Raw genomic sequence first — 26,710 nt, forward strand, 5'->3', positions numbered from 1 at the left:
TTGTCAATGTTCAGCACAGTGTAAAAGGGGATGTAGTAGTTTTTCAGTGGTCAGTACAGTATAATTGGGGGGTTAGTGGTCAGCACAGTGTAATAGGGAATGTAGTAGATTCTCAGTGGTCAGCACAGTGTAATGGGGGATGTAGTAGATTCTCAGTGGTCAGCACAGTGCATTACGAGATGTAGTGGATTCTCAGTAGTCAGCACAGTGTAATAGAGATCCAGTAGATTCTCAGTAGTCACCACAGTGTAATAGGGGTCCAGTAGATTCTCAGTGGTCAGTATAGCATAATAGGGGTCCAGTAGATTCTCAGTGGTCAGCATAGTGTAATAGGAGATGTAGTAGATTCTCAGTGGTCAGCACAGTGTAATGGGGGATGTAGTAGATTCTCAGTGGTCAGCACAGTGCATTACGAGATGTAGTGGATTCTCAGTAGTCAGCACAGTGTAATAGAGATCCAGTAGATTCTCAGTAGTCACCACAGTGTAATAGGGGTCCAGTAGATTCTCAGTGGTCAGTATAGCATAATAGGGGTCCAGTAGATTCTCAGTGGTCAGCATAGTGTAATAGGAGATGTAGTAGATTCTCAGTGGTCAGCACAGTGTAATAGGGATCCAGTAGATTCTCAGTGGTCAGCACAGTGTAATAAGGATCCAGTAGATTCTCAGTGGTCAGCACAGTGTAATAGGGGATTTAGTAGATTCTCAGTGGTCAGTATAGCATAATAGGGGATGTGGTAGATTCTCAATGTTCAGCACAGTGTAAAAGGGGATGTAGTAGTTTTGCAGTGGTCAGTACAGTATAATTGGGGGGTTAGTGGTCAGCACAGTGTAATAGGGAATGTAGTAAATTCTCAGTGGTCAGCACAGTGTAATAGGGGATGTAGTAGATTCTCAGTGGTAAGTATATCATTGGGGGTGAGGGGTGTCCTTTAACTTTTCAGTGGCCAGCACAGTGTAATAGGGGATGTAGATTTTTAGTGGTCACTAAAATATAATTGGTGGGTATGTGTCCTGTAACTTCTCAGTGGTCAGCACAGTGTAATTGGGATCCAGTAGATTCTCCGTGGTCAACACACTTTAATAGGGGATGTAGTAGATTCTCAGTGGTCAGGCACAATGTAATAGGGGGATTTAGTAGATTCTCAGTGGTCAGCAGTGTAATGGGGCTCCTGTAACTTGTCAGTAGTCTGCACAGTGTAATAGGGGATCCAGTAACTGCTCTGTGGTCAGTAGAGTGTAATGTTTTCAGCGCCTCCTTCACTGGCTGCCTCTATGGGGCGCAGCATCGCTGGTCAGATGATTCGGAGGTGCCCAGCGCTGCCCTTACTAGAGGCCGCCAATGAAGTAAGCATTGAGAGCCCAAAGACAGCGGAGATGAAAGGAGCGCTGCATCTTCTGGAGTCGGCTGTGGGGGGTGCCGCTCTCATGGTTTTGACTTTGTTTTGGTTGTAGAAAGGCAGCAAAACTTGCGCAGATTTTTTTGCTGCAGAAAGTCTACAGCATTTTCGGAACACATAAGCATAAAATTAGAGAGGATCCAGTAATGTTTCTAGTGTCAGCGTAGCGTAACAGAGGCTCCAACGGCGTAGCAGTGATCAACAAATACAATAGAGGATCCAGTGACTTGTCAGTGGTCAGCAGTGGCATAGAGGATCCAGTGACTTGTCAGTGGTCAGCAGTGGCATAGAGGATCCAGTGACTTGTCAGTGGTCAGCAGTGGCATAGAGGATCCAGTGACTTGTCAGTGGTCAGCCGTGGCATAGAGGATCCAGTGACTTGTCAGTGGGCAGCCGTGGCATAGAGGATCCAGTGACTTGTCAGCGGGCAGCAGTGGCATAGAGGATCCAGTGACTTGTCAGCGGGCAGCAGTGGCATAGAGGATCCAGTGACTTGTCAGTGGGCAGCCGTGGCATATCCAGTGACTTGTCAGTGGGCAGCCGTGGCATAGAGGATCCAGTGACTTGTCAGTGGGCAGCCGTGGCATAGAGGATCCAGTTCCAGGTACCTGTGGCCAATCCCACAAGTGCTCTCTGTGGTTACGCCCCAAGTAATAAGACAAGACTCAGGTTCACTTTATTTTATTTCTCCATTAGCCTTCATTAAAAAAGCAAAAAAGAAAATTAAATAATGGGATTTCCCTTCACACCAGTGTACGAGTTCAAGTAAAAGTGTTGTCACCGAGGGAAGGCACGCTCCCTGCTCCCCACCCTCCGTCCCCCACTACCAGCCCGCTGCAGGGGGTCATCTGATTAGTGCAAGGACAGAAACACAACTCCCCCTGGAATGTGGGCTGTGCCCCCCTGGCTGGCCGAGGTGGGAGCTGGAGGAGGGGGCATCGCACCGATCCCGCTGCTGAGACATCCATCATCCACAGAACACTCCGCTAGATGTAAACTGTGGCCCCACCTGCAGAGGATCTGTGTATTAGGGGCCCCAAAAGCAGAAGAGTGCAGAGGTCTCGGTACGAGCCTGCGGAGGGGCCTCACTGTGCAGAATCTGCAGACCTAATACACAGAGTCCAATCATAGGGTCACAATGACGCAACAGGAGGGGCCCGACTCTGCACCCAGCCTCTCGGGGGAGGGGAGAACATGGTGTACAGTGGAACCGCTTATCGTCATACGTGCAGCCAGCTGCAGTGTGGGAAATCGCACTTCCATCGACGCAAGGGAGCAGACAGCTCGCAGTCACTGCGGTTATGGCTTTGGAATTTGCAGTTAATTTAATTCAGACACAAAAACCTGCAAGCAAACACAACAACACACGCACCTATGTACAGAGTGCAGCGCCCTCTACTGCGCCCCTGAGCACCAGCACCCTCCACTCTGCCCCCCCCCCCAAGCACTAGCACTCTCCGCTCCGCACCCAAGCATCAGTGCCCTCCACTCCTCCCCTAAGCGCCAGCACCCTACACTCCCTCCCCTCCAACCTAAGCGCCAGTGTCCTCCGCTCCACGCCCGCGTGCCTTCCACTCCTCCCCCAAGCACCAGCACCCTCCGCTCCACCCCCGAGTACCAGTATCCTCCACTCCATCCCTAAGCACTAGCACCCTCCACTCCACCCCCGAGCACCAGTGTCCTCCACTCCACCCCCGAGCACCAGTGTCCTCCACTCCACCCCCGAGTACCAGTATCCTCCACTCCACCCCTGAGCACCAGTGTCCTCCACTCCACCCCTGAGCACCAGTGTCCTCCACTCCTCCCCCGAGCGCCAGCACCCTACACTCCGTCCCGAGCATCAGCACCCTCCGCTCCACACCCATGCACGAGTGCCTTCCACTCCTTCCCCTAAGCACTAGCACCCTCCGCTACACCCCCGCTTACCAGTGTCCTCCACTCCACTCCTAGCGCCCTCCGCTCCACCCCTGAGCACTGATGCCCTCCGCTCCGCCCCCAAGCACCAGCACACTCTGCTCCACCCCCGAGCACCAGTGTCCTCCACTCTAACCTGCCCAGGTGGAAAAGAAGGGGACACTTAGGGTGCGGATAGACGTACCAGATATGACGCAAGGACACCAGAGGGAATGGAAGCTGGCACTATTTTACACTGGCTGGAATGCTTCCAGGATGGCTGCAGTTACGGAGGAGGCGTGCCAGGAGACAATGGCTAAATGTACACGTGGAATATTCACAGGGGGCAACAAGAACTCCCAGACTTATATCCCAGCGCCATCAGGGGGAGCAGCTGCACCACTGTAAACAGTCATCCTACACTGACAATCTATTCCGGTGGAATATTGGTCCCAACTATTGACGACTGACATGGAATGACAGGCACTGCCCCTCCTGGCCGCCATCACTGTTTGCAAGTGTTTTTATAAAGGAAATAGCAGATGAGCACCCCTGAAAGTACACGGATGGCCGCAGGTGCCCCTTACAATCTTTGTCACGAACAGACAGTGAGGGTGGAGGCACCGTGCACCCAGGACCTCCCCCGCAGAGCAGAATGAAGCGCAATCACTGGATAATAATAAATAGAATATACAAACAGAAAACTCAGCTCCTGTGTCCGGCACCGGGGCCCCCACACCCCCATCCCTTCCCCCACTTAGCCTCTAGATAGAGCATTAATGCAGAAAGCAGCGCAAGCGGTCACCGAGGACGCGGCCGTAATTTGTCACCAATACTGGAAAGGCGCCATTAGCACTGAAAACGCAGGCGACTACAAGCTTGGCCAGAAAAGCATGACCTCTGGGGGGGGTAGGGGAGCTTATAGCGGTAACAACGTCTTGGGAGATGGATGAAGGATGGTGACCACCTTGGGGCCCAGGGGTCCACACACACAGGAGGGGGAGGGGCTGACAAGACACTCATACATTCTCAGAAGGCACAGCACCATAAAGCGAGCAAAGAAGTGGGGTCTATAGCGTTCTGTCTACACCCCGGTATTGCAGAGCCCCCCACACGCATTATTGCTTCTCTGGGTGGTCGATCTCTCTCTCTCTACATATATATATTTATATATATATTTCCGTAATATACATCTCCTTCTAGAAGCATCGTCTCTCTATATACAGACAGTATATATTATAGATTTCACACAATACAAAATATCGCCGTCATCACAGTCCCAAAACACGAGCCTCGTCTGGGAGAGGCCGGCCTTAATGATCCCTGAGGCTTTAGAGCAGCGCCCCCTATTGTCTCCTGCAAGGTCTCTCACCCCTCCCACGGATTTAGAGTCTGCTCTGCTGTAGCCAGACTTGAGGACAGTTCAGGGTAGGACATTGGGGGGGGTGATGGGGACAGCTGAGAAGAAGAGGTACCCCACCATTATGGGGGTGCAGTAGGGATGAGCTGAAGTGCTGCGGTGGGCTACAACCTCTAGGAGCCCCAATCTCTTCTGCAGGGACGGGGGGATTCACTGTGGAGGAGATGCTAGGAATTGTCTATGACCAAGGGCCCCTCCGGGCTGTTCCCCCCTGAATGAGCACGTGGGAGTGGCCAGTATCGTAGCATGGACAGGCGCAGGTCATCCATTTTACCATTGGTCAGATCCAGGCCAGGGGTGGGGACGATACGCGGCACTGGCGGGTCTTCTTTGCGTCGTCTGCGGGTGCGTACCTCCAAGCAGTTCTGCCCTTTCATGTGGCGTTGGAGGTGGTCTTCCTTAGCAAAGGCCTTGTGGCACAGGGAGCATTCGTAGGGGCGATCGCCGGTGTGAAGATGCATGTGGTTCTTCAGGTCATAGCTGTGCAGGAAGCGGGCGCTGCAGTGCTCGCAGCAGTATGGACGCTCCCCCGTGTGCTTACGCATGTGGATCTTCAGCTTGTCGTTCCTGGGGAGAAGAAAGAGAGAAGTGAGATAAATCCTACATGCAGGGGGCACATCCACTGCATTCAGCCTCTAGGTGGCGCTACAGCACAGCCCTATATACAGGGTGCAGATTTGCTGCATTTAGCCTCTAGGTGGCAACACAATTCTTTCCTACAAACACACATACAGGGGGCGCTACAGTACAGTCCTACAAGATGGGGTAGATCTGCTGCATTCAGGCTCAAGGTCAGGGGTGTCAAATACATTTTCACCGAGGGCCACATTAGCCTTATGGTTGCCTTCAAAGGGAGTTTAAGTGTAAAACCGTATAGTGATAATACTCCTACAGTAGCCCCAGTAGTAATACCGCGTTTCCCCAAAATTTAGCCCAAGCTACACTACATGAAAAAAAGCAATACTCACCTAGCAGGCACTCTCCGGGTTCCTCCCGCTGGTCTCCGCAGTTCCAGCAGGCTTCCTTGCAGCGCCGACAGAAGATCACTTGCCGATAATGATGTTTGTAAACCGCGCCTCCAGCAAGCAATTGCTCCGATTGGTTTTCGAGTGCTGCAGCTCAGCCATTCAATGCGACGCAGTGATTGGCTGAGCTGCTGGACTCGAGAAGCAATCACTGCGGCGCTCAGTGAACCAATCACAGCCATCGCTTTGAATGGCTGAGCTGTGGCACTCGAGAAACAATCACAGCAATCGCTTGCTGGAGGCGGCCTGCAGAGACCATCGGAAGGGAACCAGGCGGTGCCTGCTATGTAAGTATAAGACATCCCCCGAAAAGAAGACCCTGTGCCTCTTTTGGTGCAAAAATTAATATGACGGAGTCTTATTTTCGGAGAAACACGGTAGCGTCCCCATAGTGGCCCCAGTAGTAATAGCTATCCCCATAGTGGCCCCAGTAATAAGAACGACGCCCATAGTGGCCACAGTAATAATAGCAAATCCCATAGTGGCCCCAGTAATAGTCGATACCTCCATAGTGGCCCCAGTAATGATAGCGACCCCTATAGTGGCCCCAGTAATGATAGCGAATCCCATAGTGGCCCCAGTAATAGTAGAGACCCCCATAGTGGCCCCAGTAATAGTCAATACCTCCATAGTGGCCCCAGTAGTAATAGCGACCCCCATAGTGGCCCCAGTAGTAATAGCGACCCCCATAGTGGCCCCAGTAATAGTAGAGACCCCCCATAGTGGCCCCAGTAATAGTAGAGACCCCCATAGTGGCCCCAGTAATAGTAGAGACCCCCATAGTGGCCCCAGTAATAGTAGAGACCCACATAGTGGCCCCAGTAATAGTAGAGACCCACATAGTGGCCCCAGTAATAGTAGAGACCCCTATAGTGGCCCCAGTAATAGTCGGTACCTCCATAGTGGCCCCAGTAATAGTCGGTACCTCCATAGTGGCCCCAGTAATAGTCGGTAACCCCCATAGTGGCCCCAGTAATAATAGCGACCACCATAAGTGGCCCCAGTAATAATAGCAAATCCCATAGTGGCCCCAGTAATAATAGCCATCCCCATGTTGGCCCCAGTAGTAATAGCCATCCCCATGTTGGCCCCAGTAGCAATAGCCATCCCCATGTTGGCCCCAGTAGCAATAGCCATCCCCATGTTGGCCCCAGTAATAGTAGAGACCCCCATGTTGGCCCCAGTAATAATAGCGACCCCCATAGTGGCCACAGTAATAACAGCGAATCCCATAGTGGCCCCAGTAATAGTGGAGACCCCCATAGTGGCCCCAGTAATAGTAGAGACCCCCATAGTGGCCCCAGTAATAGTCGATACCTCCATAGTGGCCCCAGTAGTAATAATGACCCCCATAGTGGCCCCAGTAATAGTAGAGACGCCCATAGTGGCCCCAGTAATAGTAGAGACCCCCATAGTGGCCCCAGTAATAATAGAGACCCCCATAGTGGCCCCAGTAATAGTAGAGACCCCCATAGTGGCCCCAGTAATAGTCGGTACCTTCATAGTGGCCCCAGTAATAGTCGGTACCTCCATAGTGGCCCCAGTAATAGTCGGTAACCCCCATAGTGGCCCCAGTAATAATAGCGACCCCCATAAGTGGCCCCAGTAATAATAGCAAATCCCATAGTGGCCCCAGTAATAATAGCCATCCCCATGTTGGCCCCAGTAGTAATAGCCATCCCCATGTTGGCCCCAGTAATAGTAGAGACCCCCATGTTGGCCCCAGTAATAATAGCGACCCCCATAGTGGCCCCAGTAATAATAGCGAATCCCATAGTGGCCCCAGTAATAATAGCGACCCCCATAGTGGCCCCAGTAATAATAGCGAATCCCATAGTGGCCCCAGTAATAATAGCGAATCCCATAGTGGCCCCAGTAGTAATAGCCATCCCCATAGTGGCCCCAGTAATAGTAGAGACCCCCATGTTGGCCCCAGTAATAATAGCGACCCCCATAGTGGCCACAGTAACAATAGCGAATCCCATAGTGGCCCCAGTAATAGTAAGAGACCCCTATAGTGGCCCCAGTAGTAATAGCGACCCCTATAGTGGCCCCAGTAGTAATAGCCATCCCCATAGTGGCCCCAGTAGTAATAGCCATCCCCATATTGGCCCGAGTAGTAATAGCCATCCCCATAGTGGTCCCAGTAGTAATAGCCATCCCCATAGTGGTCCCAGTAGTAATAGCCATCCCCATAGTGGTCCCAGTAGTAATAGCCATCCCCATAGTGGTCCCAGTAGTAATAGCCATCCCCATAGTGGCCCTATTAATAGTAGAGACCCACATATTGGCCCCAGTAATAGTAGTGACCCCCAGAGCGGCCCCCAGTAGTAATAGCAACCCCATAGTGGCCCCAGTAATAACGACGACCCCCATAGTGGCCCAAGTAATAACGACGACCACCATAGTGGCCCCAGTAATAACGACGACCACCATAGTGGCCCCAGTAATAACGACGACCCCCATAGTGGCCCCAGTAATAACGACGACCACCATAGTGGCCCCAGTAATAACGACGACCCCCATAGTGGCCCCAGTAATAACGACGACCCCCATAGTGGCCCCAGTAATAACGACGACCCCCATAGTGGCCCCAGTAATAACGACGACCCCCATAGTGGCCCCAGTAATAACGACGACCCCCATAGTGGCCTCAGTAATAACGACGACCCCCATAGTGGCTCCAGTAGTAATAAGTGTCTCCCCCCTTATTGACCTTTGGCTGGGTAGCACCCTAAACTCACCCAGCCTGTAGCTGTGGTCTGACAACAGCCGCCACTGAGTCTGTGACCATGGACCCCTCACTTCGGCGTCTGCACTGCTTACAGGACAGCACCAGCAGACGTGGGGGGGATGGGGGGAATACGTCAGCGGTCACAGACACTGATACAGGCTGGGTGTAGGCATTCTGCCTAGTCGGCGAGCCACATAAAGTGAGGTGGCGGGCAAGATTTGGGCCACGAGCCCAGCGTTTAGTGTGTGTTCTCTAGGTGGTGCCACACTACAGCCCTACAGCGCTACATCCACACATACAGGGGGCGCTACAGTACAGTCATACAGACAGAGTGCAGATCCTCTGCATTCAGCCTCTAGGTGGTGCTGCATACCCAGGAGCACACACTGCACATACCTGGTAAATCTGACACCGCAGACCTGACACACAAAAGGCTTCTCCCCGGTGTGAGTGCGCATGTGGCGGGGCAGCTTCCCGGCTCCATGGATTATTTTGTGGCATACTGGGCATTCCTGGGGCATCTGTGAACGCCGTTTCCTCACCAGCTTGTCAACACCATCAGGGGAAGCAGACACCGATTCTGGGTTCTCAGCATCCAGAGCAGTGGCGTACATCATTTCAGCAGGCTCCTCATCAGATAATATGTCTTCAGGTGGCGATGGTGGCACAAACATGTTCTGTGCTACCAACCCGTGCTCAGGGGTAAAACGCTCATAGCTGCCGTCACTTGGAGGTAAGTCAGCGGGTGATGGCGCCTCCGCCGGGCTGTCTGCTCGCTCCATGGACTCGTCCTCCACTGGGTAGGGGACCCCATTCTGGGCCCTCTTACTGGGGTTTACCTGTAGAAACTTCCTCCTGTGCCTGCGAGGGATGAGCTGCACCGGCTTTTGTGGTAGCGGCATGGCGTGTACAGGTGGTGGTGGGCTGTCTGCTTCCGGAGGAAGAATGGCGTCCTCACCGTTCTCCTGGGCACTATAGCATTCTAGATACTGGCGAGCGCGTATGAAGCATTCCAAATCCTCAGCATCTCCACCCAGCTCCTCCCAGCTCCCGCCATTACAGCGCAGGATCTCCACGCAGGCTTCCACCACACACGGGATCTCCAGCAGCCGGGCGGCGCGCAGCACGTCACGCATGTTTGCATTACTGATTGTGAGCGTGGCGGTGTAGGCAAAGTCCAGCAGAGCCCCCAGAGCATCCGGCTTTAGGAAGTCCAGCTGGCACACCTCCCGGGAAGCCTTACCAGAGCTCCGTGTCCCCGTAAATAGCTTACGGAAGTAGTGGCTGCAGGCGGCCAGCACGGCGCGGTGTGTGCGGTACTCAAGCCCCTGCGTCTTAATGGTGATGTCGCACAATACTCCGCGGTGGCGCTGCTCATTCAGGTTGCTCAGGAGGTCGCTGCTGTGTTCCGGGAATGGGATCCCGATGAGGTCGTCTTCAGAGCTTGCCATCACCACCTGCCCAGGAAAACAAAGCAGTGGTCAGTGGCCTAGGACAGAGCACCCCTCACCCACCCTGTTGCCACCCTTGTAACTGCCATGTATTATCACATGTGGTGGTGTGCCGGACAGTACAGATGTGGATAGTGTACCCCCAGCTCTGCGGCGCCTCCTACGTTATACAACAATCGCTCTATCTGATCTCATGCTGGAAATTCACCTCTAACCAGATAAGAGACGACTTCCTGTCAATGTCTGCAAACTCTGGGTGCGGGGAGAGCGGATACAGCAGACTAAGGGTTAACAAGCATCCATGTACAAGCATCCATCTTCTGAATGAGATTATTATACTGTACCAAATACACATCACATACACAGAGTATATACCATGTAATAACCAAGATTATCACACCTACCGCGAATACACCATCCAATATTTAGGATTATAAACAGTGTGGTGGGATAATCCTAGTTATTACATGTTAGATACTCAGTTTAGTAGTATAGTGTGATAATTCTGGTTATTACTTGGTATGTACACTGTGGTGCGATACTCTATGTAATAACCATGATTATCACAAAGTGTATACACCGTGTGATAACCAGGATTATCACATACTATGTATACACGTGAAATAAACAGGAATAGCACACCACAGCATGTAATAATCAGGATCAACACTACCCACTATGTATACAACATGTAAAAAACAGGGTAAACACACCACACCGTGTAAGCACCATGTAATAATCATGATTAGCACACTACACCATTTATAATCCTGGTTATTAAATGGGATATACATGGTATGGTGTGATAATTTTGGTTATTAAATGGATTATACAGAGTATGATGTGATAATTCTAGTTATTACATGGTGTGATATACAATGTAATAACCAGAATTATCACACAATACTGTGTAAAACATTTAATAATCAGGATTATCACACCACAGCCTGTATATAGCTTGTAATAACCAGGATTATCACACTATGTATACACCATGTACCAACCAGGATTATCACACCATACTGAATACAGACCATGTATCAACCAGGATTATCACACCATACTGTATACACACACCATGTAAAAAGCAGGATTTTCACACCATACCATGCAATAACCAGGATTATCGCACCATACTAAGTATATAGTGTGTAACAACCAGGATTATAACACTATACTGAGTATATAGCGTGTAATATCCAGGACTATCACACTATACTAAGTATATAGCGTGTAACAACCGGGATTATCACATTATCCTGTGTATAGATCATGTAATAAACAGGAATATCACACAATACATTATAAATACCATGTAACAACCAGGATTATCATACTATACCATTGCATACAGCGTGTAATAACCAGGATAATTACACTATACTTTACACACACCATGTAACAACCAGGATTATCACACCATACTAAATATATACCATGTAATAACCAAGATTATCACACCATATCATTGTATACAGCATGTAATAACCAGAATTATTACACTATACCATACACACACCATATCACAACCAGGATTATTCACACCATACTGAATATACAGTGTGTAATATCCAGGACTATCACACTATACTAAGTATATAGCGTGTAGTAACCAGGATTATCACACCATACCATGTAATAACCACGATTATCACACCATACCATGTAATAACCAAGATTATCACACCATACCATGTAATAACCAAGATTATCACACCATACCATGTAATAACCAAGATTATCACACCATACCATGTAATAACCAAGATTATCACACCATGCCATGTAATAACCAAGATTATCACACCATGCCATGTAATAACCAAGATCATCACACCATACCATGTAATAACCAAGATCATCACACCATACCATGTAATAACCAAGATCATCACACCATACCATGTAATAACCAAGATCATCACACCATACCATGTAATAACCAAGATCATCACACCATACCATGTAATAACCAAGATCATCACACCATACCATGTAATAACCAAGATCATCACACCATACCATGTAATAACCAAGATCATCACACCATACCATGTAATAACCAAGATCATCACACCATACCATGTAATAACCAAGATCATCACACCATACCATGTAATAACCAAGATCATCACACCATACCATGTAATAACCAAGATCACCACACCATACCATGTAATAACCAAGATCACCACACCATACCATGTAATAACCAAGATCACCACACCATACCATGTAATAACCAAGATCACCACACCATACCATGTAATAACCAAGATCACCACACCATACCATGTAATAACCAACATTATCACACCATACCATTGCATACAGCGTGTAATAACCAGGATAATTACACTATACTATATACACACCATGTAACAACCAGGATTATCACACCATACCATGTAATAAACAGGATTATCACACCATACCATTGTATACAGTGTGTAATAACCAGAATTATTACACTATACCATACACACACCACATCACAACCAGGATTATCACACCATACTGAATATACAGCGTGTAATAACCAGGAATATCACACTATACTGTGTATATATCATGTAATGAACAGGATCATCATACTATACATTATATACACACCATGTAACAACCAGGATTATCAGACCATAATGTGTACACACCTTGTAATAACCAGGATAATCACACCATACCGTATACTCACCATGTAACAACCAGAGTTATTGCACCATACCATGTATACAGCGTGTAATAAGTATTTGCACACCATACCAACACCACAACAACATACCAACTGTCGCAGAGTCCTGACCTCTCACTCCTGGCACACGCTGACCATACCAAACGCCTGAAGAGGCGGTGGTCCCAGTACGCAGAGAACGGCTACAACATGGCGTCCTGACACATGTAAGACAGGAAGAACTCCGCCTCGTACCTGCGGGGTGAGCCTCGTCCGCACGTCCCAGCAGCCTCGAGCTCCGCACCTCCCCGATCACTGTCAACGAGACAAGAGACACACGTCACCCCAAAAATCACCCGACACACAGACTGGTGAAAAGTGTCGCCCACGTACAGACTTCCCAGAAGTGTGAAGGGAAGACAGCGCTGCTCCCCCTTTGAAGTTGGGGTGAGTGGGGGTGGAGGGGAAGGAGAATGGAAGGAGGGGAGGGCCCTGTGTGTGCCTCGTCTTCACACAGTAGATTAGTATGAAGAGCTAAGAACACTGTGCCTCATCCCAGCCAGCGCCACTGATCCACGTCCACTCTGGAGCAGACAACATGGCAGATAGCTGGTAACAGGCTCGCGGATTATAGCTCCGCCCTGCACTTTACACGCGATTCATACCCAACGCGCCACTGTCTGTACAATCCCCCCAAGAACCGCTGGCATTGTGTCACGTGACCGTGGCATGGGTGCCATTTGCATGACACAGGAGGGCGTTCCTAGGGAGTATCTGGGGCAGGGAGGCTCCTGCTAAACGTGTGACGAGCGGCGGGCAGCGCTCTCCGTCCCGGAGTCACCGGGCAGGAATCTTAATGACCAGCATCAGCCCTGTAATTATAGGAGGGGGCCGGGAGGGGGCACCGCAGGGCGAGAATGGGGCCAGCAGATCCGGGGCACGCCTTCCATTCAAAGCTGTGAAAAATGCCAAGCAGGCAGAGGGGTATTAAACTGGTCTTGGGGAAGTGCCAGATGGCAGGCGCCCAGGCACAGCTCTCAGGTGCTGCGTAACTCTGCTTAACCACTTCACTACCAAACCTAAATCACATGACACCAGTGGCAACACAGGGGGGATGGCAGACTAGATGTGACAGGCACTCACTAATACCCTGATACCCAAGGGGAACGCCACCGCCTAGAGTGTCAGCTCATCAGCCCGGGGTCATCCTTATGCAGGATTGTAGAGTGTAAGCTCTGTCGCTCGCTGCGTGACATTGGGGTGTCCAGGCTGAAGGGTTAATGAAACCTCACTTCTCTCGGCCACTACTGTGGGGCACCCGCACCTGGCAGGGGAGGAAGGTGATAGCTGTGTGCCCAGGTGTACTCGGACCCCCTCCCTTTCACCCACCTCCAGCTGGGCGGAGCACCCTCTTTTATGGTGGCAGCTTGAAGGACTTTGGTCAGATTGTCCTGCCGCTCCCATCCAGGGGCTTGTAACAACCCCCTGAACAAGGCATGCAACGGCATTGCGCCTGCCTCCCCACCCTCAGCTGGCACTGCGCAGGGTCATGTACTGTAGGGTCGTAATAACTGTATAATAATCACACACCTGAGGGGACACAACCACCAAGCGTCACCCGAGAGAGGGGGACAGGTGTTAACGGGCAGAGCAATAGATTACCCCTCCCCGACATGAGACCCTCTTACAGCGGGTATGGTCATAGGCTGCTCCCCTATATCCTGCCAATACTACGGGCAGAGTGATACGGAATCCCCCGTACTCAGACATGAGTCCCCATTACAGCAGGCAGGGTGATCGGTCACCCCCAGATGGCATCGGGAGACTCCTGCAGCCTCCCCCTCCCCCTAGGACAAGGTGAGGGGCGCAGGTAGACTAAGTAAACACAACGCCCTGTTGGCACAGGGTACCAGGATACTGGCAGGGCAGCCCCCCTCCCTCTACCTCCCTCACGCTGGCACCCATCCACAAGAAAGCTTATGTTTACCCACAAGAGACAAAGAGGTGAAGGGGGGCGGAGGCCTGACACCACCCGCGACCACAGCCTGACAACCCCCGTACCGCCACGTCACCAGGCACAGAAAAGGGAAATGTCACAGCATGAGTGCTGCTGGATTGCAAGCTCTGCAGCCGGGTGAAGGGGGGCACCACGTGCGGGTGCTATGGGGGAAGTAAGACTGCGGGTGGGTGCAGACCATAGAAAGAAGCTGAGTCAGACCCCGAGAATCACAAGACAAACCCCCCCACACAGAGGGGATGTTTAAAAAGGAGGACATGCTGCACGAGTCACAAACTGGGTCTCTGAGCGGCCCTGGAGACGCGATGCTCTGTCTGGGAGGTCACTGGAAACCAATCATAATGAGACACGAAACAAGCAGACCGCTAGATGAGACCACCTTCCCGCTCTGCGTGGCACTGCCGGCTCCCTGCAGAGATAGGGCACCGGGCCCAGCACATGCATGGCAACCAATCATAGTGTAGTTTTCATATCGTAAACCGTGTGACTAAAGGATGAAATCTGCAATGTGATGGGTTGCTGCGGGCAACAAGGATTCGTGTAGGCCGGGGTTCTATACGTTCATCCCCGCGGCCTCGTAGTGAAACAGCAGAACTGATCCAATAGTGATGGACGGGACAGATGATGGGGGACGTCTCCCTGCGACAGACAGAGAAATGTGGCATTCAGAGACCATGCCACCCGGGGGGCGAAAAGACAGTGAGAGGTGACACACAAGGGAATATGTGACAGATGAGGATATGAGGGGACAGTAACAGACGTGAGGGGATGGTAATACAGGTGGCACACAAGGACACAAGAGGATGGTAATACAGGTGGCACACAAGGACATGAGAGAACAGTAGGTGACACGAGGAGGTGTGGGGACGGTAATATACGTGGCACACAAGGGGACAGCAATATATGTGGCACACAAGGACACGAGGGAATAGCACGTGACACAAGGAGGTGAGGGGACGGTAATACATGTGGCACAGGAGGACATGAGGGAACAGTATGTGACACGAGGAGGTGAGGGGACGGTAATACATGTGGCACACAAGGACATGAGGGAAGAGTAGGTGACATGAGGTGGTGTGGGGACGGTAATATACGTGGCACACAAGGGGACAGCAATATATGTGGCACACAAGGACACGAGGGAATAGCACGTGACACAAGGAGGTGCGGGGACGGTAATACATGTGGCACAGGAGGACATGAGGTAACATGTATGTGACACGAGGAGGTGAGGGGACGATAATACATGTGGCACACAAGGACATGGGGGAACAGTAGGTGACATGAGGTGGTGTGGGGACAGTAGAATATGTGGCACACAAGGACACAAGAGGATGGTAATACAGGTGGCACACAAGGACATAAGGGAATAGTATGTGAAACGAGGCGGTGAGGGGATGGTAATACACGTGGCACACGAGGGGACAGCAATACATGTGGCACACAAGGACACGAGAGAATAGTATGTGACACGAGGGGGTGAGGGGACGGTAATACAGGTAGCACACAAGGACATGAGGGAACAGTATATGACACGAAGGGGTGAGGGGACAATAATACACGTGGCACAGGAGGACATGAGGGAACAGTATGTGACACGAGGAGGTGAGGGGACCGTAATACATGTGGCACATGGGGTAACAGATTAGGACTTGAGGGACAGTAATAAAGGTGGCAAACTAGGGTGTGAGGGGACGGTAAGACACACGGCACACGTGAGGTCACAGTATGTGACACGAGGATATGAGGGAGCAGTAATCGACGTAGCACATGAGGGGACGGTAATACACTTGGCACATGAGGGGACGGTAATACACGTGGCACATGAGAACAGTAATACATGTGACACACGGGAAGCTGAGAGGATGGTAATAACCATGTGCCCCCCCCCACCCCCCCCCCCCCCCCCGCCATCCTGAGTCGGAGCAGCTGTGCAGGGAAAGGGTTACTCAGGTGAGGCTGGCAGCGTGGGTCATCCTCCGCCTACACCTGGGCCGCACCCGCTCCACTAATCAGACTGGTTCCCTGTCATCGTCCTGACAATCCCACAGGGCCGCCCTGGTAAGTAGGACAGGTGGGCACACACCCCTCCTCCCCCTCCACACCCTGTTTGCAGGAAAACGCAAACAGCGTCCTCATAAGTGCCGGGCACCTACAGTTCCACCACCTCCCAGAATGCCCCTTGTCTGGGGAAAGACGCTGGATTACTGACAAGAAGCCTGAACGCACTTCTGTTCCCCCATATTCTATATTGTACCCAGTCGCCACCCCCACCCCTATATTGTACAATGTAAACAGCCACCCCCTCCATATTCTATAGTGTACCCAGCGACCATTTTCCACCCATATTCCATAATGTACCCAGCCACCCCCCCATATTCTATAAACAGTTACCACCCCATATTCTATAATGTACCCAGCCGCAACCCCCCCTAATCTATATTGTACCCAATTGCCACCTGCCACCCTTATTCGATAATGTACCCAGCCACTACCCCCCCATATTCTATAATGCAAACAGCCACCCCCCATATTCTAGAATGTACCCAGCCATCATCCCCCTATAGTCTATAATGTACCCAGCTGTCACCTGCCACCCATATTCTATAATGTAAACAGCCCCCCATATTCTATAATGTACCCAGCCACCACTTGCCACCCATATACCATAATGTACCCCCCCATATTCTATAATGTAAACAGCCACCCCCCATATTCTATATTGTATCCAGCCACCACCCCCCATATTCTATATTGTATCCAGCCGCCACCTGCCACCCATATTCCATAATGTACCCAACTGCCACCCCCTCATATTCTATAATGCAAACAGCCACCCGCCCATATTCTATAATGTACCCAGCCACTATCCCCCCTATTGTCTATAATGTACCCAGCCGCCACCTGCCACACACATTCTATAAATGTAAATAGCGCCCCCCATATTCTATAATGTACTCAGCCGCCACTTGCCACCCATATTCTATAATATACTCAAACCGCCCCCCCCCCCCCCATATTCTATAATGTTCCCAGTCGCCACCTGCCACCCATATTCTATAAAGTACCCGGCCGCCACCCATATTGTATAAAGTAGCCAGCCACCACAGCCCCATATTCTAAAATGTAAACAGCCCCCCCATATTCTATAATGTACCCAACCGCTACCAACCCCCCGATATTTTATAATGTACCCAAGCGCCACCCCCCATTCTATAATGTACCCAGCCGCCACCACTTCCCCATATTCTATAATGTACCCAGCTGCCACCCCCCATATACTATAATGTGCTCAGCCGCTACCCCCCCATATTCTATAATGTACCCAGCCGCCACCCATCTTCTATAATGTACCCAGCCGTCACCCCCAATATTCTGTAATGTACGCAGCAGTCATCACTCCCCTATATTCTATAATGTACCCAGCCGCCATCCCCCATATACTATAATGTGCTCAGCCGCTACCCCCCCCTATCATTTTATAGTGTACCCAGCCGCCACATGCCACCCATATTCTATAATGTACCCAGCCACCACCACTCCCCCATATTCTATAATGTACCCAGCCACCACCACTCCCCCATATTCTATAATGTACCCAGCCCCCACCTCAATATTCTATAATATACCCGACCGCCACTATTCCCCATATTCTATAATGTACCTGTCCGCCATCACTCCCCCATATATATTGTGTAAGGGCAATGAATATTTCATACATAAATGATGTGGGGGGGAGGTCGTCTCAGTAATGCAGGAAGCTCATGAAATATGCAGACGGCGAGCGCACTTCGCTCTCTGGATTAGACGCGTTCTGACGTTCTAGCGCCCAGGTCAGGAATTATATGCTCTATACATGCTGATCAGGTTGAGACAGAGCCGAGGCATCCCAATATCAGAGCCATACATAGCCCCGCCTATTACAGGCCACCTACCACAACGCTACCAAGTAAACATTCAAAAGTCAGGTTAGAAAAATGACCAAAAATATCATCACGTCCACAACATAGGGGAGGTCCTATAGCTACCGGGAGTCACCTCCTCCTACAGGCAGGTCCTGCAGCCATCGTCGGTCACCTCCTCCTACAGGCAGGTCCTGCAGCCATCGTCGGTCACCTCCTCCTACAGGCAGGTCCTGCAGCCATCGTCGGTCACCTCCTCCTACAGGCAGGTCCTGCAGCCATCGTCGGTCACCTCCTCCTACAGGCAGGTCCTGCAGCCATCGTCGGTCACCTCCTCCTACAGGCAGGTCCTGCAGCCATCGTCGGTCACCTCCTCCTACAGGCAGGTCCTGCAGCCATCGTCGGTCACCTCCTCCTACAGGCAGGTCCTGCAGCCATCGTCGGTCACCTCCTCCTACAGGCAGGTCCTGCAGCCATCGTCGGTCACCTCCTCCTACAGGCAGGTCCTGCAGCCATCGTCGGTCACCTCCTCCTACAGGCAGGTCTTGCAGCCATCGTCGGTCACCTCCTCCTACAGGAAGGTCTTGCAGCCATCGATAGTCCTCTCCTCCTATAGGAAGGTCCTACAGGCATCAACGGTCATCTCCTTCAGGAAGGTCCTACAGCCATCAATAGTCATCTCATTCAGGAAGGTCCTACAGCCATCAATGGTCATCTCCTTCTTTAGGAGGGTCCTACAACTAGTGAGGGGGTCACCACACAAAGTCGGTACAGCAATCGGGGGTTATGTCCTATAGGAAGGTCCTAGAACTAGTGGGGGGTCATCACATACAGGAAGGTCCTACAGTTACTGGGGGGGTCGCCATATTTGGCATACATCTGACATGTCACATTTCTGGGACTATACCAAATAGGGTAGCTCCTGCAGTAGGTGAGAAAAGATGGCACCAATAGTTGGAACCCTGGCAGTGTGCTCCCGAGCTTCTCATGCAACTTCTGAGTGTGTTGCACGCTGCAGGTGTCGGCAGCAGCTGGCGGTCCCCAGGCCCCAGTATGATGAGAGCATCTCCCGCTGTTCAGCGATTTCTCTCCCGTTTCATCATCTGTAATCTGCCTTCCCCCAGGGACCCCCATCACATCCGACCAGGTCCCAGGGTCCACTCACGAGCACCCCGAGGCCATCAAAACTGGCCAAGGCCACCCGCAAATGCTCTATAGCTTCTACACAACGACCTTCTGCCCGAATACCCCCACAGGGGCTACAGCTACTCACCCCAAACAGGATATAACCATGGCAGTGCCCTAGACCATGTCCAACCAAACCAGGGACCCCAATATCACTGATGAGTGGCCCCTGGGCCCAGGAGGCACTGTATGGGCACCAAGCTCCATAGATCCTCAGCCTCCTAGTTCTTAAATAGAATGCCAGGAATTCAGTGAGCACTGACACACAGGAGAGCAGTGTACTGGCAGCAATTGTCTGTGATGCCAGTCCTCCCAGCAGCATACATATAGCCACCCCTGAGCGGAGGATACATATATACATTGTTGAGCGCTGATTCTTCACTCATTATCACCGCACACCCTCCGCCCTATCCCGTAAAAGAGAAAAACACAATTAATTACACGATATGCAAATCTAAACACGAAGTCACCTGGAATGTGCAGCATCAGAATGTGACCCGTCCAGTCCGTGTACTCATTGCAGCCCCAGGCTTCAGACGTCCGCTGCACAGGGGCATCCCGGGCCACAGAGCTGACACTTTACCCGCACAACAAGATGAGTCAGCAGGTGGAGCAGTCGCCGATGGTGTGTAAGGAAATGGTGCAGGAGAAGTTGTCCTGCCCTTAATTATCAGCTGCTTGTTATCTGTACGCAGCCCGCTCACTGCGCCCTTACGGGGTCCGGCCAGAGTATCCTGAGGGTCCTGCCCCACCGAGCACCACGCAAGATACTGCTATGCCTTTAAGAAGTCTGTCAGTTGGGAACTTCCTTATCTGTGGGCTGTAGGGTGTGAGGGACCCGCTGAGCCGGAGTATACAGTGCACGTATGTAATATCTCACATGTACATACAAGGCTGGAGTATATAGTGTACATATATCTCATGTGCACATACAGAGGCGGCGTATGTCTCACATGTGCATACAAGGCTAGTGTACAAATGTACAGTATATACACTTATCACATGTATATACATGTCCACACGCATGAGCACACACATTTTTACTTGTTCACGCTTACGCTCATCCATACACACAACTCCTTTGCACACTTAGGCCACACCCCTTCACATATATATTCGCCATACACTCACCATATGTTTTATTTTGGTGACTTATCTATATACAAACTCTTGTACAAAATACAAGGTCCACTTTCACTAGTTACCATCTACACCCATCCGAATTCCTGCACATACACGTCTTCACACATAGGCTCAGTCCGTGCGCACTTCTGCACGTTTACGCTCCTCCACGTATGACCTCAGCCCGTGCAGTTGTTCACGTCTTCATATGCGCGTACGTGTTCACGTCTACACTGCTCCCTATATACACAATAAGCCTGCGCACACTTATTCACATCCACACTGGTCCATGTACACGCACGCGGCCCGAGCGCGCTTGTTCACGTCCACACTGCTCCATGTACACGCGCTAGGCCCGTACGCGCTTGTTCACATCCACACTGCTCCATGTAAGCGCGCTCGGCCCGTGCGCGCTTGTTCACGTCCATGTACATGCCCTAGGCCAGTACGCCCTTGTTCACGTCCACACTGCTCCATGTACACGCGCTAGGCCCGTACGCGCTTGTTCACGTCCATGTACACGCGCTAGGCCCGTACGCCCTTGTTCACGTCCACACTGCTCCATGTACACGCGCTAGGCCCGTACGCGCTTGTTCACGTCCACACTGCTCCATGTACACGCGCTAGGCCCGTACGCGCTTGTTCACGTCCACACTGCTCCATGTACACGCGCTAGGCCCGTACGCGCTTGTTCACGTCCACACTGCTCCATGTACACGCGCTAGGCCCGTACGCGCTTGTTCACGTCCACACTGCTCCATGTACACGCGCTAGACCCGTACGCCCTTCTTCACGTCCACACTGCTCCATGTACACGCGATAGGCCCGTACGCGCTTGTTTACGTTTACACTGCACCATATACACGCTCTACACTGCTCCCTCTACAGGCTCGCGGCTCCACCGCTCCCTCTACAGGCACACGGCCCGCGCGCACTCGCTCGCGGCTCCACCGCTCCCTCTACAGGCACAGGCACGGGCGCGCTCACGGCTCCACCGCTCCCTCTACAGGCGCGGGCGCGCGCACGGCTCCACCGCTCCCTCTACAGTGGCGCGCGCCCTCGCGGCTCCACCGCTCCCTCTACAGTGGCGCGCGCGCCCTCGCGGCTCCACCGCTCCCTCTACAGTGGCGCGCGCGCCCTCGCGGCTCCACCGCTCCCTCTACAGTGGCGCGCGCGCCCTCGCGGCTCCACCGCTCCCTCTACAGTGGCGCGCGCGCCCTCGCGGCTCCACCGCTCCCTCTACAGTGGCGCGCGCGCCCTCGCGGCTCCACCGCTCCCTCTACAGTGGCGCGCGCGCCCTCGCGGCTCCACCGCTCCCTCTACAGTGGCGCGCGCGCCCTCGCGGCTCCACCGCTCCCTCTACAGTGGCGCGCGCGCCCTCGCGGCTCCACCGCTCCCTCTACAGTGGCGCGCGCGCCCTCGCGGCTCCACCGCTCCCTCTACAGTGGCGCGCGCGCCCTCGCGGCTCCACCGCTCCCTCTACAGTGGCGCGTGCCCGCGGCTCCACCGCTCCCTCTACAGTGGCGCGCGCGCCCTCGCGGCTCCACCGCTCCCTCTACAGTGGCGCGCGCGCCCTCGCGGCTCCACCGCTCCCTCTACAGTGGCGCGCGCGCCCTCGCGGCTCCACCGCTCCCTCTACAGTGGCGCGCGCGCCCGCGGCTCCACCGCTCCCTCTACAGGCGCGCGGCCCGCGCGCTCGCGGCTCCACCGCTCCCTCTACAGGCGCGCGCCCCGCGCGCACTCGCTCGCGGCTCCACCGCTCCCTCTACAGGCGCGCGCCCCGCGCGCACTCGCTCGCGGCTCCCTCTACAGGCGCGCGCCCCGCGCGCACTCGCTCGCGGCTCCCTCTACAGGCGCGCGCCCCGCGCGCACTCGCTCGCGGCTCCCTCTACAGGCGCGCGCCCCGCGCGCACTCGCTCGCGGCTCCCTCTACAGGCGCGCGCCCCGCGCGCACTCGCTCGCGGCTCCCTCTACAGGCGCGCGCGCCCCGCGCGCACTCGCTCGCGGCTCCCTCTACAGGCGCGCGCGCCCCGCGCGCACTCGCTCGCGGCTCCCTCTACAGGCGCGCGCGCCCCGCGCGCACTCGCTCGCGGCTCCCTCTACAGGCGCGCGCGCCCCGCGCGCACTCGCTCGCGGCTCCCTCTACAGGCGCGCGCGCCCCGCGCGCACTCGCTCGCGGCTCCCTCTACAGGCGCGCGCGCCCCGCGCGCACTCGCTCGCGGCTCCCTCTACAGGCGCGCGCGCCCCGCGCGCACTCGCTCGCGGCTCCCTCTACAGGCGCGCGCGCCCCGCGCGCACTCGCTCGCGGCTCCCTCTACAGGCGCGCGCGCCCCGCGCGCACTCGCTCGCGGCTCCCTCTACAGGCGCGCGCCCCGCGCGCACTCGCTCGCGGCTCCCTCTACAGGCGCGCGCCCCGCGCGCGGCTCCCTCTACAGCCGCGCGCCCCGCGCGCACTCGCTCGCGGCTCCCTCTACAGGCGCGCGCACTCGCTCGCGGCTCCCTCTACAGGCGCGCGCCCCGCGCGCACTCGCTCGCGGCTCCCTCTACAGGCGCGCGCCCCGCGCGCACTCGCTCGCGGCTCCCTCTACAGGCGCGCGCCCCGCGCGCACTCGCTCGCGGCTCCCTCTACAGGCGCGCGCCCCGCGCGCACTCGCTCGCGGCTCCACTGCTCCCTCTACAGGCGCGCGACCCGCACGCACTCGATCGCAGCTTCACTGCTCCCTTTACATCTATACTATTCCCTGTACACGTAGTCGCTCCACACACACACTTGTTCACTTCTACATTGTGTCCTGTACACGCGGTCGGCCGCACGCACTTGTTCACTTCTATACTATGTCCTGTACACGTGCTCGGCCCGCACGCACTTGTTCACTTCTATACTATGTCCTGTACACGTGCTCGGCCCGCACGCACTTGTTCACTTCTATACTATGTCCTGTACACGTGCTCGGCCCGCACGCACTTGTTCACTTCTATACTATGTCCTGTACACGTGCTCGGCCCGCACGCACTTGTTCACTTCTATACTATGTCCTGTACACGTGCTCGGCCCGCACGCACTTGTTCACTTCTATACTATGTCCTGTACACGTGCTCGGCCCGCACGCACTTGTTCACTTCTATACTATGTCCTGTACACGTGCTCGGCCCGCACGCACTTGTTCACTTCTATACTATGTCCTGTACACGTGCTCGGCCCGCACGCACTTGTTCACTTCTATACTATGTCCTGTACAAGTGCTCGGCCCGCACGCACTTGTTCACTTCTATACTATGTCCTGTACACGTGCTCGGCCCGCACGCACTTGTTCACTTCTACGCTGTGTCCTGTGCACGCGCTCGGCCCGCGCGCACTTGTTCACTTCTACGCTGTGCCCTGTGCACGCGCTCGGCCCGCGCGCACTTGTTCACTTCTACGCTGTGTCCTGTGCACGCGCTCGGCCCGCGCGCACTTGTTCACTTCTACGCTGTGTCCTGTGCACGCGCTCGGCCCGCGCGCACTTGTTCACTTCTACGCTGTGTCCTGTGCACGCGCTCGGCCCGCGCGCACTTGTTCACTTCTACGCTGTGTCCTGTGCACGCGCTCGGCCCGCGCGCACTTGTTCACTTCTACGCTGTGTCCTGTGCACGCGCTCGGCCCGCGCGCACTTGTTCACTTCTACGCTGTGTCCTGTGCACGCGCTCGGCCCGCGCGCACTTGTTCACTTCTACGCTGTGTCCTGTACACGCGCTCGGCCCGCGCGCACTTGTTCACTTCTACGCTGTGTCCTGTACACGCGCTCGGCCCGCGCGCACTTGTTCACTTCTACGCTCTGTCCTGTACACGCACTCGGCCCGCACGCATTTGTTCACTTCTACGCTGTGTCCTGTACACGCGCTCGGCCCGCGCGCACTTGGTAACGTCTACACTGTGTCCTGTACACGCATGTACTTGTTCCCGTCTATACTCATCTGAAGTCCCTCTTGTGCACACACACACCTACACGCACCACATCAACAGACAGACTGATACTCAAGGACCCCCAACATCGGTAATGGACATTTAACCCCGCTAGTCCAGGCACTAATTATAAAGCGGCAGCTATCACATCACAGCGGTACAAGGAGCTTGCAATCAGTCAGGGCTGTGCAGTGTCACACATTGTCTGTGTCCTCCCCCCTAAATCCACAGCGACCTCCGTAAGTACAGACCCTCACAGGCTGTCATCAGCAAGGAAAGCCGGGATTAGTGTGAGCAGGTTTAACTGCGCAGGGAGGGGCAGCCATTTAAAGGTGAGGGGGTGGGGGGGGAAGACACGTTATTAACTCTTTCTGCAGCGCTCACCTGCCACCTTTCTGGGCCTTCTACACACCAGCAAGTTAAGGGTTAACTGCCAAGTTATAAGAATACAGAGCAAAAGTTCAATACAAAAGAGGGTTAGCTCTGCGGGCGAGACACCCCACAAACACCGTACAGCAAATGAAATGGCTTAAGGGGGACCCCCCAGGAGGCAAAGACTGGAAAGGGGGGAACCCTAGGAGGAGAAGATGGGGGGATCGCCAGGAGGCAAGGACAAAGCAAGATGAGGGGGGGGGGGGGGGGGGGGGGGGACCACAGGAAAAACTGCCAAAAAAGGGGGGACAGGGTGAACCCCAGAAGGGGGACAATGTGTGGGGGGAGGCCTGAAAACAAGCCCAGGCAGGGGGAACCCCCAGGGAGAGAGGCAAGATGGGGAGAAGGACCAGAGACCAGGTTCCTGGGAGCAGATGATGTTGACAGAATGGGGGCCCCCTGAGGACTGTGTATACATGGATAGGACAGGGGGCTCACTCATAGACGGCATCTATACCCATAGGACGAGGCTCCCCAAACGGCCGGGGTGTGCACGGATAGGACGAGGCTCCCCAAACGGCCGGGGGGTGCACGGATAGGACGAGGCTCCCCCAAACGGCCGGGGGGTGCACGGATAGGACGAGGCTCCCCAAACGGCCGGGGGGTGCACGGATAGGACGAGGCTCCCCAAACGGCCGGGGGGTGCACGGATAGGACGAGGCTCCCCAAACGGCCGGGGGGTGCACGGATAGGACGAGGCTCCCCCAAACGGCCGGGGGGTGCACGGATAGGACGAGGCTCCCCCAAACGGCCGGGGGGTGCACGGATAGGACGAGGCTCCCCCAAACGGCCGGGGGGTGCACGGATAGGACGAGGCTCCCCAAACGGCCGGGGGGTGCACGGATAGGACGAGGCTCCCCAAACGGCCGGGGGGTGCACGGATAGGACGAGGCTCCCCAAACGGCCGGGGTATATACTAATAGGACGAGGCTCCCCTAACTGCGGGGTATATACTAATAGGACGAGGCTCCCCTAACTGCGGGGTATATACTAATAGGACGAGGCTCCCCTAACTGCGGGGTATATACTAATAGGACGAGGCTCCCCTAACTGCGGGGTATATACTAATAGGACGAGGCTGCCCTAACTGCGGGGTATATACTAATAGGATGAGGCTGCCCTAACTGCGGGGTATATACTAATAGGACGAGGCTCCCCTAACTGCGGGGTATATACTAATAGGACGAGGCTCCCCTAACTGCGGGGTATATACTATTAGGACGAGGCTCCCCTAACTGCGGGGTATATACTAATAGGAAGCTGCCTGCTGCTGTCCTGTGAAGGGTTAATGGATGCCGGTGACAGATGTCACCCAGTGAAGAGTGGACAGTAGCGAAGGGCTGTGGGCACTCACCTGCTGGGCAGTGGCAGATTAGGGGGTCCGGCAGGGTGCCCTCTCGTCCTCTGCTCCTGCTGGCTGGGTGGGCTCTGCTGCTCCTGCTCTCCCCTCTCTCCTGTCACACCTGTCCTGTCCCCTCCCAGCCTCACCTGTCCCTGGATACAGCTCCACCCAGCT

The 26,710-nt window shown here is 54.0% G+C and overlaps 1 protein-coding gene across 4 annotated transcripts; it reads right to left on the reverse strand.

Annotated features, from left to right (window-relative positions):
• Positions 1 to 2,064: 2,064 nt before the first annotated feature.
• On the reverse strand, positions 2,065 to 26,710 carry ZBTB7B (zinc finger and BTB domain containing 7B). 4 transcript variants are annotated; one of them, XM_066608950.1, is made up of 4 exons: positions 26,549 to 26,710; positions 12,849 to 12,908; positions 8,868 to 9,928; positions 2,065 to 5,279 (listed from the first exon to the last, which is right to left on the reverse strand). In XM_066608950.1, exons 3-4 carry the CDS (start codon positions 9,920 to 9,922, stop codon positions 4,880 to 4,882), a joined length of 1,455 nt encoding a protein of 484 aa, XP_066465047.1. In that variant the 5' UTR covers positions 9,923 to 9,928; positions 12,849 to 12,908; positions 26,549 to 26,710; the 3' UTR covers positions 2,065 to 4,879. The 4 variants fall into 4 exon arrangements, with proteins under 4 accessions (XP_066465047.1, XP_066465048.1, XP_066465049.1 ...); XM_066608951.1 differs by lacking the exon at positions 26,549 to 26,710 and adding an exon at positions 20,168 to 20,374; XM_066608952.1 differs by lacking the exon at positions 26,549 to 26,710 and adding an exon at positions 19,786 to 19,918.

This window comes from Eleutherodactylus coqui, chromosome 6 (assembly GCF_035609145.1).
Source record: "Eleutherodactylus coqui strain aEleCoq1 chromosome 6, aEleCoq1.hap1, whole genome shotgun sequence".
NCBI classification, from domain to species: domain Eukaryota; kingdom Metazoa; phylum Chordata; class Amphibia; order Anura; family Eleutherodactylidae; genus Eleutherodactylus; species Eleutherodactylus coqui.